At 39.8% G+C, this 15,373-nt stretch overlaps 1 protein-coding gene across 1 annotated transcript; it reads left to right on the top strand.

Moving 5' to 3' along the window:
* The first annotated feature begins 2,549 nt into the window (after positions 1–2,549).
* Positions 2,550–10,212, top strand: LOC131240136 (uncharacterized). Its single transcript, XM_058238210.1, has 5 exons — positions 2,550–3,595; positions 4,898–5,660; positions 6,156–6,414; positions 7,515–7,577; positions 9,944–10,212. The coding sequence occupies exons 1-5, from the start codon at positions 3,292–3,294 to the stop codon at positions 10,007–10,009; spliced, it is 1,455 nt and encodes a 484-aa protein (XP_058094193.1). The 5' UTR covers positions 2,550–3,291; the 3' UTR covers positions 10,010–10,212.
* Positions 10,213–15,373: the final 5,161 nt, after the last annotated feature.

Raw genomic sequence — 15,373 nt, 5'->3', positions numbered from 1 at the left:
AGATGTCGGGAAAGCTGCTCCCTCCTGGGTTTTTCAAAAAGAGGTTTGCTTGTATTGCAATGTGATACATTGGGACTTTCGCCTTTGAATCCGGTTCATCCTCCAATGATCCAAACCGTTTATATTACGCCTCATTTTGTCTGGTGGAAACACAACAATTGATAGAATGGTGCGTCATTGAGAAAGGCCCAAAGCCAGTGGTTAAGAGTCACAATGTATCTTACTGTAAAACATTAGGTTGCATTTGAGGAAACCACTTTCAAAGAAATGGGGTTAGCTAGGCGTTGCTTTGACTGTCGTTCACGTGTTAAAACAACATGTGATGTTTTTAAATTTGAACCATTTATCAAACTTGCTGACCTGAAAAAAGAAGAAGAAGAAGAAGAAGAAGCAGCAGAAGCATAAGCATATGGGTGAAATTTCAGGACCATTGGATGCTTGCCTGGGCCAGTTTCAGATCTAATTCTAGCTGTTGATGTGATTCCCCATGTTAGTGCCTTGCCTGTCGTGTGGGAAAATGCATTAAAACACATTTTAGTGGCATCCGAACACACCCTAAGGCTATGATTTTTTATTTTTATTTTTCTAATTATTATTTTGATAGGTCAGATGGGTCACTTTTGGCCATGTTAGGCTCAAACTATTTGTGATTCTTTTTGGGATTTCTACCGAGTAGAATTTCGAAAAACCAGGAAGCAACAATCGTGTGGATATGAAATTTCATTTCTTTCCAATAACAAGTAGGGGACTGGCCCAACTCATTTGAGTCAGTGGTGGATCGTCTAAGCCACTATTGGTGTCAAACTGGATTGGGTCTGAGTGTGGGCTGGCTGGGACTCGTTGGAGTCTTAAAAACTTGCCTGGATGAGCCCCATGCAACACATCAGAGTCGACTCCGACTCTCTCAAACCTGTTCCGGTTCGACACCGTGAGTCATCCCTGACTCGGGTGAGTGATGACTCGACTCAGGGACCGAACGAGTCGATCGGAGGCGCCTGGTTTTAAAACCCTCCTTACACAAGCTGAGGCACATTAACTGGTTGGTCAGGAGCATCTGTCTGTTTTTTTTTTTTTTTTCTGTAAGTGGGCGTCCATGATTGAGTTCTTAAATGAACAGAGCTGATCACTGATGTTGGGTCCCTCTTATGATAGAGGGTTTGCAGACTTTATTTTCACGTAAACCAGATTAGAACTAAGTGGTCTACCTTTTGGCATTGCATCCATGATCTTGACGATGGTCACAACTTCCATTCTCCCTGGTTCAAGGTGCCAGTGGGCCCCACCACATGCAAATTGATGGTGGGGCCAGCCCATCAGGGAGGAGGAGGCATTGGTGTCTGATCGTTCGGCCAAAGTATGAATTGAGGTTTGCTATGCAATATGCACCTGACATCCATAACCAAGCACGCTTGTAATTTGAATCTGGGCAGGGCTCTATAGAGAAACTCTCCCGCTCGTCAATCCAAATTGCATTCGTGCAATTTGTTTCTTCATCAAATGGTGACAAGCTTCTCCATGGATTGAACTTCGGTCTCTTTGATAATTCAAGATCAAAGCAATTCCACCTACAGAAATCCCTTCAATAGTCTCAGGCACTCTTGTTACCCAACCATTACACGAGACTTCACCTGACCTGACCTCCACCTTCTCATTTCAGTAGGTTCACTTCCTATTCCTTTCCCACCATTACAGGATTCAGCTACTCTTCAACAGGATCCACCACCCCAAACATAGCAAAGACAACTCCCAACTCTCCAATATGATCCTTCATACCTTGAATTTCTAGTTTCTGGAAAGGTTGCCCTTGGCTCAGCAATCCAGACCATTGCCCTAATGGGTCTAATCAATCTCCCGAAAACCCAAAAATCCTAACGGTTCAATTGGTGGCCTGCAAATGCACATGCCAACAACTACCAAGTTATTTTATGGAAGAAACAAACAGTCCTTGCTGCCAGTTTCTTTTTTTCTTTTTTTAATTCCTTTCAATGCAAAACAAAATCTCTTTTCATTTACCTTGCTTGAATCCAAACAGCCAGTATTCAATGACCACTTAGGTAGAGCATTCTCTAGCATTTGCTATTATGAATGACTGATGCTACTCATTTTCAGTCATATATTCATGATGCCTTCCAGTTGCATAATCCTGTTGAAAAGGTTAATAAATCATTGAAATATTCATATCCAAAAAGCAGATAAAAAATGGATTTTTTTTTTAAAAAAAAAAAATTTATTTTAAACAGTGGACCCACTTTCATGGCTCACCAAGGCTTATAATTTCGGACGCAGATTGTGGGTACTACCTGTGCATGTCCCGAGCTCAGCACAGGTAGGACTCTGAGGGCCCCACCATGATGTATGGGTTTTATCCATACCGTCCATCCATTTTGCCATATTATTTTAGAACATAATCCCAAAATTAGGCAGATCCAAGATTCAAGTGGACCACACCACAGGTAGAAGCACGCCCACCGTCAAAACCTTCCCAGGACCCATGTTGGTATTTATTTGCCATCCAACCTGTCCATAAGGTCACATAGATTTGGATGGAGGAAAACCCATATACCGGCTTGATCCAAAACTTCTGTGGCCCATAGAAGTTTTCAATAGTAGTCGTTTAATCCTGACTGTGGTCCACTTGAGCCTTGGATTTGCCTCGTTTTGGGCTCATTTCCTAAAACGATATGGTAAAATGGATGGACGGTGTAGATAAAATCCATACATCATGGTGGCCCCTCAGAGCTCCTGTCTGTGCAGAGCTCTGACGGGTAGTACCCAATCCGTGTCCCTCTATAAGCATCCATCCTAATATTGGTGGTGACTCGTCCTCATCATAAGTGGCACTAATGTACAACTATTCAAACCATCCAAAATCTAAGAAATCATAATTATTAAGCAATCCTAACCATCCGATCAACGGCTATCAAATGGATAGTTAAAAGTATAAACAGTGGGTGGTCCAAATTACATGGGAAAAATCAGATGGTTTATATTATCTTGTCCGTTCAAATTTTAGATTGTGCTCTATCCACAGTGGATTTAAATTTGATTATATGAACGGTCCGTATTTCTGTACAACTACGCCATGTTTTCGTTCCTGAGTAGTGAAAACTACAGGTTTGGCATCCCGCAGGAGTACTGAAAATCGTGTTCCGCTTGTATTTGGAACGCAATGGTACTGCAAATCATGTTCCGCGGCAAAACCTACTCCAATAAATACCCTCCATTCATTGGCGCCTCAAAAAATTCAAAATCTCTCTCTCTCTCTCTCTCTCTCTCTCTCTCTCTCTCTCCATGGGAGATTTCGCAGCTCCTTCATTCTCTCTCGGAATCGATTTCGATCCGGACGAATCTCTTCACCAGCCATCCACAGAAACTCCAATCAATGTATCATCTCAGTCCGTCAAAGATGACAGCGAAGATGACAGAGATTTCCATCCCGAAACCCTAGATCCAGACTTGCCTCCTGTCCTCAAGCGCCTGAAGCGAGGGTCTCCGGTTCCTTCATCGGCCATCAGCGAGAAACAATCCCCACATGAGCTCTCGAACGCCGATGACGATATTGAAGAGTTCTCTTCTCAGGAAGATCGACAGAAAGGTATTCGAACAATTTCCCCCCTTGTTGATTGGAAGTTTTGTACCGAGATTGTAAGAATGCATTTGAATGTACCCCAAAATGACATCCGTAACAATATTTTGGCAGAACAGGTAATGATTAGTGCCACCGTGAAATTGGGGCCCGCAAGGAATACAGGACCCTAATTGCACAGGCTTCTGATTTTCTGCATTTTCTTTCCCCCAATCTGCATTTGGGACAGTCCAGGTTCGACACGGAACATTCCCAATATTTCGTTATTGATCACCATGACCATCTTCACCACATATCCATCAAAGGTTATCAGATCCTGTACATCTACACTGCTATTCAGGAGACCCATGTTAATTTGGTTATTGATCTGTTATGGATTTCATATATAGTCCCCAACCTAGATCTAATTAGCCATCTCCTATTTATGTGTGGTGCCTTGTTCAACATCATCTCTCAAGTGATGTCTCTGTTTTGTGGAATGAATCAACCACTATTTAGTATTTTAAAAAAAGGACTTAATATAAATCTGCCCTTCTTTCTGGATTATCTTTGCCATCCTTCTCTGATTGGAGCTTATCTTCAGCTCTAGTTAGATCATCTAACTTGCAAACCTGAACCATTGCGCACCTCAAACACTTTGCACTTGAACTATTGTGCACTTGAAGCAGTCACTAGCTACTTGCTATCTGCAAACCCGTCTCAGAACACATGCCCTTGCCGACTATGGATTATAGATCCCTTTTGTCTGTTTTCGGATCTGATTTGTTGTCCCTGGATCAAATCTCCCATCTATGGATTTGATTTCTGGTTCACTGTTGTGTCATCATCTTCACCCTCCTTGTTACTGCTAGTTCACCAATGTGATCCCCATGCTAAATTGTTCCTTGATGACTTGCAAGTTGACCTTTTACATCTTCTTCCTTTTCTTGTTTTGGATATCTACAGCCTCCTTGTAAAAATAATAGTTGATATCAGTGAAAACCTAAAATATGAAGCAGATTTTCATTTAAAGGTTCATGCAGATGATAAGGGCTTTGTATCATCATATAAACTTGCAAAGAGAACTTGGGTAGACCTTTTGTTTTGCCTTAATCTATTTCTTCTCAACATTCCCATTGCATATGTTGGGTATTTTAATGTTCTTTCATTTTCATATTGTAATATGTTCCATTTGAAGTAAGCTTCTGTACATTTATGCTTTGGTAATATGTTTGTAACTCCAATTTGAGCTTCAAAGGACGAGAGATAAATGAATTATCTTTCTTTCAAGTAATATTCATCCAGTTTTTTCTTTTCTTTTTTCAATGACAGAAGAACATTTGTCAATACAAAATCGTTCTGCGTGTAGCAGTTCAAAGTTCTCCCTGCAGAGTCAGAGGGTCCTGACTACTCAATCAGCAATCAAATCCAATACCCAGGAAAAGAAACAAGCTTCTAATGCCTCAACTTCTGCAAGTTTAGAAGAAAGTGGCAACAAGTTTGCCTTTCCAAAGTTAACTATAAGCCCTCTTAGAAAATTCCAGCTACTGGATTCTGATACTGACGAACCTTCTTCCTGTGAAAACCAACCCAAAAACATTAAAAGGGCTGATGCATACACAAAGGAGAGGCCGTGTGGCCCTACCCAGTCCATAACTGGGAATCAACAGAAGAGAGCAAAAACCTCATCAAGTATGCTCCAAACTGAAAGTTTATGGAAGGATTTCAGTCCAAAGAAAAACAAATTGGAAACACCTGCTTTGGATGAGTTCTGTCAAGAATATTTCAGATCTTTGAAGGATAATAATGTGAGTGATGGTAAGGAAGGAGATATGAGAGCTAATAGGTCTAAGGCACTTGCTGAAGACAGTCTTTTGAATGAAACAATGGGTTGTTTTCTGAAAAACAATATCCGTGAAAATGTAAAGGAATGTGGTAGTCAGCCCAATCATCTTCCTCCTGCTTATCGCTATTTTTGCCACAATGATCCAAGAGTTCAGAAGCTAGTCCGCCACCGCTTGCCCAATTTTTTTCCTATTGTTACTTCGGGCCACAGAGGACAGCAGCAGTATGAACCAGCAGTTATTGATTATATGTAAGTCATTTCATACATCTATACTATTATTACTATTCAAGGAATTATGAGGTCTTGATGGATAAGAACTTGACTACTGTTCTTATATGGCAATCTGTGCTATGGGGCAATTCAACCCATTGATCTAACTAACCTACTGTGGATGGGAATGCCCCAATGATCTCCTAACAGGGAAGATTATCCTTTGAAGTGGCCTACATATAGAGATGGTTAGGAAAAGTACAGCTACTCTTCAGGAAAAAAAATAAATAAAGGCCAGATATCAGATGGACCAGATCTTCCAATGCAGATGATTTCAGATAGTCTGCCATCCATTTGGGGCCCACAAGGTTGACAGCCTTGATCACCATGGGCCTGACTAGTACCAAATTGGTGCATCAAAGTGTGGACACTTTTTGCATCCACATGCATTAAACCCTCTAATTTCTCTTACTTTTTATTTTTTTGGTGAGAAGCTCTATTTTTACTTGTTCTAATGCTGTAATGTCATTACAGGAGTCAATTTGGCCACACCGATGTTTCTAGAAAAGTTTCTGCTCAAGCATATGGGACTGGGAACAAAGGCCTTGGAGGAAGCTCAAAGAAGAGCAAGAAGAATCTAAAGAATGCAAGTGCTCCAGGGGTCTCACAAGATTCTGGGAGTTGGTTGAACCCAAGAAGCTGTGATAACATCCCTAGGGATGCTGGAAAAAGACGAGTTCATGCAGATGCTCACGCTGCTGGTCATTGGTATACTGGTCAAGATGGAAGAAAGGCAAGTAGATATGCCAAGTCTAGACAAGTTTCAGTCATTAAGATGTGCTTTCAATTGGGTCCTTACTCATGGCTTAGTGGTAGACTCACAAGAGTTTCAACACTAAGGTCATGGGTTCGAGTACCCATTGTGGTGTGTGTGGGTGTGAGGGTGTGTGTGTAAAAAAAGAAGAAGATGTGCTTTCAATCCACTCTCTTTCTGATGATTTTCAGTATTTTTGAGAAATTCAAAAGAGCAGTTCTGAAAACTAACATCCAAGCTCTCAAGCATTCAATTTCCATATAAATAGCATATATGTATGAGGTCTGGACCTTTCATCTGTTTGGTTCAAATTATGCAGGACAGATGATCCTAGCCACTGATGGAAGGGCTCTGCCTGTTGAATGTCAGCTGTTGGCTGTACCTTAACTGTCCATTTCTATTCCTTAGAAGTCCTCCAATCATTGACTTGGATCACCCTATCCCTGTGATTTGTGGGCTCGACTGCATTCATGATAGGTTAAACAGATGAAAGGTCTGGATCTGTTTGAATTTTGCCATGTCTGTAGGGATCGAGTGCTTGATAACTTAGACATCAGTGTCTCACCTAGTCCTTTCACGTATTTTAGTGCTGCTGCTAATATCATTATTATTTTGGTAAGTACATCTCTTATATTTTATTTCATTCATTTTACATGGAAAGCTCTCTCTAAACATGGTTTCAGTATCATCTAAAACCGGTATGTGTCAGCCAATACATATTGTTTTCGGTGCCCAACAATACAGATAAGTCACACAAAAGACCTCCTGACTCACCTATTATAAGCCTGTATTTGTGGGAGTTAAGCATTGAAAAATGTTTATAAACATGTTTTAACACATTTTGTGGGGTTTTGGAAGTTAGGATTGTTTTTATACCAGAACTTGGTCATATCATCCTGTATGCATCAGGTTATCTGTCATGAATGATATGATACCCAATACAGCCATTTTAACCCTTTGCCCTAAATGCATATACATATATCATATACAATTGCCTTCATGTTTATGCTTGCATACACTGAAAATGTGTTCATCTGCATATTCGCTGATTAAGTTATGCTTGATTTAATCTTCTTCAGGTTTATGTCAACAAGAATGGGCAAGAGTTGACTGGTCAAATGGCCTATCGGCAATACAGGAAGGTATTTTTATCAACTAGCTTGCAAATGTTTGTAGTGAATGTATGCACGTGCATAACACACACACACACACACATTATGAACAACCAGGATTGTCCAATTGAGTAGATCTTTTTGGTCCATGGCCCATCCATTGTGGGGCCCAATAAACCAAGGGTCTAGATCACTGAACCAAGAATTTACTGTGTTCATCCTTTGGTTGAGGATCCTATCATTCCTTAGCATCCACAATGCTCCTGACAACATGGCTATGGGAGTTGTGTATCAAGCTTAATACCCAAATCTGATATTTGTTTGTTTACCCAGTTTCGAAATTGCTCAACACAAGAATTAGACACTTCCCATATTATTCAATCACCTGATTCAGCTGTTTGACTTGCTTGATCAACCATTGTTCTAGACCATTCATCATATAGCCAAACAAAAATTAGTCAGAGCAAATTTTGAAAATGCTTGGCTGGCCAGCCTATATTACTCCAAAATTTTCTGTAGATGTGTAAACAACACAAAGCATTATCCTTTTACTGGTTCACCTAAAAGAATGGCAACCAAGTGTTGCAACTTGAAATCCTTGAATTCCTTTGAATCATAAAACTGAGTAAATTGCTGCAAAGTAATAAAAATTAGGTGATCTAGGAGGGAGGGAGGGAGGGAGGGAGAGAGAGAGAGAGCTATGATGTGTACTGTATCAATCACCGCTGGTAAGAGATCATATTGCCCCATATCACATTGTATTGGGCTGTCTCAGGCCAATAAAGGCTAATACAGCCATATCGTTCATCATTGATACTGGTACATATCTGATGATACATAGTTTCAGGCAATACGTCTAATCATGATCTTGACCCAATAAAGAACATAAGTTCCCAAAATTCAGAAATTAAATAGTAGTCTATACCTCTGTTTTCATACTAGACTAGTTCATTATCTCTTTGTTAGTAAATATATAACTTGTAGCCTTATAAAAATCTCCTCAACAACTCTTTAACTGTGGAAAACTCAATTTTAAAACTTATGATTTCCAAAAAGAAACCCACAAAAAGAAAAGGGGGAAAAAAAGAAGAAAAAAAACTTTCTTAAACTTTTACTAATGCAAGGTTACCTGGATCGGGGTTTGGTACGGTACTTAGTTGCAGTATCCTTCTAAATACGTGCTGCTCCCACTTCACATTGTGCCTCACACTCTCTCCAACTCCCACTTCCTACCAATTTATACTTGTTTACAGTTCAAAATAGACGCTTCCTGGCTCCCTTACCCAAATTTGTTGCTGCCTCACTTCACACTTTGTGCAACTATAGTAGAGTACGTGGTACAGGAACTGGTATGCATACATTACTTCCTCCAATAAGTGGTATGCTACGGCTAGGATCATGCTGCTGTCACTTCAGTACATAAATCAAGTCTATCTGATACTCTTATTTACGAATTGATTTTGTAATTTATATTTGAAATAGTGAATCTTATTATTATAGACCCCACATATTCAGTAGGGTGTTATATGCATGCTATTGCGTATATTAAAGTACAAACCTCTACTTTGTAGATATAAATTTACACTACAACTTAATCAACAGTAATAGTATAAAACCATAAATTCAGATTGGTAAAAGTGGTAACCCAGATGACAAATGACTCATCATCCAGATTGTACGATTCGGAATGGAAAATGTAGGAGGGTTGGCGATTTAGGTAACACTGAACAAACCCATACTTCATTTTCAGCCAGGGATTAACTAAAAACCCAACTTAAGATAGCGTACCTAATAACCCCAGATAGGCATCCACATGATGTCATGTGATGACAATCCTTCTCTATTTTCCTTTTTGTTGGAGCGGCCGCATGATTATGGGCGCACCTAATAAGTCCACATTCTTCATCAAGGTACTCACTGCTCTCTTTTTACCATGGAATGACTAAAATACGCCTAATTCCATATTATATATGTGGTAAATGATCAATTTATTTAAAAATAATAACCATAAACCTCTTTAATTTTTTAATAGAATTATAAACTCTTTGTAGTTCAGTTGCTATTATCTACGGCTTCCGAACTTCCCATTGGCCACTGAAAAATTGCAGCCTGAGATAAAAATCTTTCATCGCTGAAGTTGCCCCTGTCCAATTACATGGCTTGGTGCTGAGATGAATGATCTGTGAAAAGTGGGACCCACCTGTAAGGTAGTCGATATGCAGGCCTGAACGAAAATGCTGGTAGTTCAGGTCGAGCATTGTTTATTTCCTCATAATTAAGTTGGATTGCAAGCCATTAAACTATAACTTTGGGACAACAAGAGAAAACTGGTCTTGTGGCTTAACAGTTGCAACTGGGGTGAGCTCTTCTGATGTTGCTCTTGTTGTTACTGACAGGAGAGTGGTGCAGGATTCAGGAAGTCAAAAAAGAAAGCTGCTGAAAAGAAGAGTTCGAAGCGATGAGAGAGGAAGAGAGAGATGTGGATGTGGGTTACTATAATTAGATTTTAATTGTTGTATATATATGTATAAATGCATCAAAATCGTTAATTGAGTCACTGAGTTTCAAGACCAGCTGCTAATGAGTGTCTCTATTCTTCCGCATTTTCTCACCATCTTGTAAGCTTATTCTACAGTTTTGTATAAGCCCCACCGTGGGGCTTGCATGACATCCATTCCATCCATCTCGTGCGCTTCCTATCTCATTTGATCCCAAAATCAGGCTGATCGAAAACTTAGGTGGGGCACACCTTGTAAAATCATGCCTAAAACCATTAAAATCACATGGTTTGGCCCACAAGAATTTTAGAATGGCCTGATTTTTAGGTGTCCATCCTTCCTGGCAGGACGCTTCTTATGAATGGATTGGATGGGGGAGTGGATTAGGTGCTACCTTACCGTGGGGCCCACCTTGATTATTTATCGTTGTCCATCTATTTTTCAGCTCATTTTAGGACATGGTCCCAAAAATTAAGCAGATCCAAATCTCGGGTGGGCCACATCCCAGAAACAGTGGTGATCGAACTCCCACCATTAAAAACTTCCTAGGGCCCACCTGTATGGACGGAAAATACAAAGATTGGCTTTTGTGGAAACGGATTGGCTACTCCCCCTGACACCAGCCCCCGCGGCTGGTTGTCGGTGCTATGTGGGCCCCACCATGATGTGTGTGTTTCATCCATTCCGTTCATCCATTTTTACAGATCAGTTTATGGCTTGATCCTAAAAATAAGAGGTATATAAATCTCTGTGGACCACACCACAAGAAAACAATAGTGATTGGATATCCATCATTAAAATCCTCCAAGGCCTACTGTACTGTTTATTTGACATCCAATATGTCGATTAGGTCATACAGGCCCAGATGAAGGGAAAAAACAAAAATCAACTTGATCCAAAACTTTTATGGCCCCAAAATGTTTTTTAATGGTTGACGCTCATTCAACACTGTTTCCTGTAATGTGGTCCACTTAAGATTGGGATATACCTCATTTTTGGTCTCATACTGTAAAATGATCTGTAAAAATAGATGGACGGCATGGATGAAACACATACATCATGGTGGGGCCCACGGAGCATTGACCACCAGCCATTGGCTGGTGTCAGGGGGAGTAGTCAATCCGTTTCCGGCTTTTGTGGGCCACAAAAAGTTTTTTACGGTGATTCACCACGATTTCTTAGGGCTGTCAATGCGCTGGTCTCCTGCCTGACAAAATCAAAATTTAGAATAGGCCCAGCCCATAGTTATAGCCCGAATCAGTTAAAAATGCCAAGCCAAGCCCAGGCCCAGCCCGTTGACAGCTCTGCTGTTTCTAGTGTTGTGGTCCACATGAGATTTGGATCTCCTAAAGTTTGGGATCACGTCAAATGAGCTGTAAAAATGGATGGACGGAGTGGATATGCAACAAATTCATCAAGATGGGCCCCACATGGTAAGGGTAACAACCAGGTGTTACCGTAACACCTAATCCCCTCCCATCGGATGTTTGGATGGCAACAAAATCGGCTTTTATCGTACTGAGTAAACTCAGTTGGGCCCACCGTGAATGTATGTAGTTTATCCATGCCGTCCATCCATTTTTCCAGCTCATTTTAGACGTTGAGCCGAAAAATGAAGCATATCCAAAGCTCAAGTGGACCATACCACAGGAAACAGTGGGAATAGTGATTTCGACCGTTGAAACCTTTCCAGGGTCCACAGTGATCTTTATTTGTCATCCAACCTGTTCATAAGATCACAAAGACATGGATGAAGTGAAAACACAAATATTAGCTTGATCCAAAACTTCTGTAACCTCCAAGATTTTTTCAACGGTGGACATTCAATTCACACTATTTCCTGTGGTGTGGTCGCACTTGAGATTTGGATATGCATCAGTTTTGGGCTTAAGCCCTAAAATTATCTGTTGTTAAAATGGATGGATGGAGTGGATAAAATACGTAAATCACGGTGGAACCTACATAGTTTACGCAGTACCCAATCCGTTTCCATACAAAAACAGTGGACCCACAGTCAAAGTAGGTTTTAGTGGTGGGTGTCACCATCCCAATTGTTCCATGTGGTGGTGATACACCTGTGTTTTGCATTGGTTTGAGTTGGTGGGTGTCACCATCCCAACTGTTCCATGTGGTGGTGGTTCACCTGCGTTTTGGATTGGCTTGAATTTATAGATACATGGTGATATTGAAGGGCACACCTTATGGACGGAGTGGATCTGAGCCCTACATAAGGTTGGGGCAATGCAAAAAATTGTAGATAATCTTATTATCTGTACACGATCCAATCTTATTATCGAATTTGACCAAAATTTGATTTGGCTTGTTTACATGACACATGGTTCTAGTTTTACACTATTTAAGGTCTATTCCTACTATTTAATCTTGGTTCGGGCTAAATTATTTGAGCTTGAGCTTGATTTAATTTGGTCCAAATATTCAAGCCGAGCTGAATATACTACATGAAATCGTGTGCATTCATGTATATGTATTATGTATTATCCACATCATCAAGTATATGTATTATTCTTTATGTATTATTCATGCTGTCCATTCGTTTTTACATATCATTTTAGTACATGGTTCCAAAATTAAATTATATCCAAAGCTCAAGTGGTTCACACCTCAAGAAAAGGTGTGTATACAATTTATGAACTAAAACAAACGGAACTGAATCAAGTTGAGTTTTGAGCCGAGCTAAGCTGAGACTGCTTTGGTTTGAGTTTAATTTGTTTTTTTCAAACGAGCTTGACTCCGAGCCTTGGTTTCGAACCAATCTAAGCTAGCTTTTGAGCTGGCTAGGTTTGTGTCCAGCTCTACTTATTATCCAATAGTAGTAGAGTAACTGGCCTCATAATTATTTTACAATTCATGGGAATAGAGTTGGTAGAGGACCCATAATTAATCCAAACCATTGATGATCTGGGCCTTTCCATATGGCCCATGCACCAGAATTTCAGTAGATCAGAAGATCTTATCCGTTGATTGAATGCGAATGGTTGTATTTCTTTCCTTCTCTTTGAATTTTGGTGCATAGTCCATTGTGAGGCCGATCGTATCAACGGTTTGGCATCGCTGAATATTATCTTCATGTTTCATGAGCTGCCACTAAAAGTTAAACCAACTTGGACAATCCTAACCATCAGATCGAAAGCTTATAAAATAGATGGTCGATATCATTTGTTGAAAAATGGGCCTAACTAACCATTCGAGATATCTGTTTGTTGGGCCTCATATTTGATTGCTTGTGCACACTTGTGAAAGAATCCTAAGCCATCCCATCCATGGCTTGGAAGATGAACGGCTATAAAGATGAAGGGTATCTAATGGATGGTCTGGATCAATCAAATGGAAATGTCCAAATGTTAATGCAACGAGAAGCACCTATAAGTCATAATGCAATGAGAGCACTGCATCATTTCTCTTGTGCTAGTTTAGCTGTGAGAGGTAATTGAAAAAGGTTCTCCAGTCCAACCGATGGGATAATACCCTACGGTTCACTTAGAGGTATGATTTCTAATATTTTGAGTGTTCCTGACATCCAACCCATCCAACATGTTGGCCCTATCACAAGGATCACATTCTGCAAGAATTCGTCTATATTCACCGATCCATTGGACCACATTTGTGTTTTTTATTTATCAATGGCTTAGACATTGTTTTCTATAATATGGCCCACCTGATGAACAGATAGGACTGATTTTTTTTCACCAGGTCATCCTCTAGAAGGGTTGGATGTCAAATGCATTTTATATCCACAAAATCCATCTGGTTTTTCAGTTTATTTTAGGGATGGTCCAGAGCACAAGTAGATACAAATTTGAGGTGCACCGCACCACAGTAAAGAGTACTTATTGGCCATCAAAAGCATGCTTTGAACAGGTCACATCCCCAAGGCAGCTCATGGCCCAACCACGTTCCTACACTGCCGGGGCTACGTGGCGTTAAGATCACCACGGAATCCGTGTCTCTGACAAAAGTGAGATGTCTCTTTTCATGGAGCCACATCAAAGGCGACGGTCGTGGAAAATTGCAAGGAATGTACGTATCCGGGATGTGTTTTTATAAAGTAAACGTAACTGCAGTATAAGTAGGTTATAATTATTTTCTTGCGTGGTTAGTGCATCCCTTTCTAGATTTGGCTCTTACTTTTGCCGGCGCTAAAATTGAAAATGCTGCCAAATTTTTGCGAGGGCACACCGTGATGTACGTGGATTATCCAAACGTCCAGCCGTTATGCTGACTGAATCTAGGACGAGCTAAAAAAAAAAGAGAGAGAGAGAGAGAGCGGGAGCAGGATTTAAAGTTTTAGTAGACTACACCACAGGGAAAAGGGAATCAAACACCCCACGTTAAAAACTTCTCCCGGCCACTGTTTACTTTGGTGTGGGCTACTTCAACATTATATCTACCTTATTTTTTTTGGCTCATACCTCAAATATCATAATAAAGCAGATGGACAACATGGATATGTCATATACATCATGGTGAGGCCCACAAATTTAAATTAATCCTTTTGGACTATTTTCCTAAGTAGAAGTAGATGCGTTTGAAAGGGTGAAATTATAATAAGTATTTTCAAGGCATTTACCATGAATTTGAAAAATCAAACAGGCACTAAACTTTTTGGAGCTGGGAAAATTTTGGATCAATCCGATAAATGGGTGTCATTACGAATGAGTTGACAAATAAACATAATTGTGAGCATTGGGAAGGTTCCGGTGATTAATGTTATTGTCTAACTACTTTTATATAACTGGAAGTTCTTAAGCGAACACGTGATCCAACTCAAATGATGCAAGAAAGGAGTATACTTTTGAGTCTCGATTGCCATCGAAGAAAATTCAACCCATCAAATGATATTGCTCAAGTGGAATTGGGATTGCCTATTAAAAAAGGCTATAATATCACTTTAAAATCGTAAGAGTAAAGGCGGAACCAAAAAAAAAAAACACTCACCTAAAGATAGCCTAAGGCTTATCATGATGTCACTATCTTTAAAATGATATTCATACCATATTGGTAGTTAAACCAGTTTGCAAGAGGATTGCAATAAATCTGTCTTCAAGATACAATAAGTCTCTTCTTTAAAATCAGATGGATGTGACTTTAACCTGCGAAATTGAAAAACCATATCCCGAATACACTTTTAAAATATACACTTATGACTTTTATGTTATTATAATTTATTTTGTGACATTTTAATTGTTTGCAATTTACTTCTTGAAAATTCTATATAGCTATTCAAAGAAAAATTGAAAATGAAGAAAAAAGAAAGAAGATTATTGGAGTTATTGTGATTTGAAATGATCCGAAAATGAGTTTTTTTAT

The sequence above is a fragment of the Magnolia sinica genome, chromosome 1, assembly GCF_029962835.1.
Source record: "Magnolia sinica isolate HGM2019 chromosome 1, MsV1, whole genome shotgun sequence".
Classification (NCBI taxonomy): domain Eukaryota; kingdom Viridiplantae; phylum Streptophyta; class Magnoliopsida; order Magnoliales; family Magnoliaceae; genus Magnolia; species Magnolia sinica.
The sequence above is the reverse complement of the archived record's forward strand: the minus strand, read 5'-3'. Positions and strand labels throughout refer to the sequence as shown.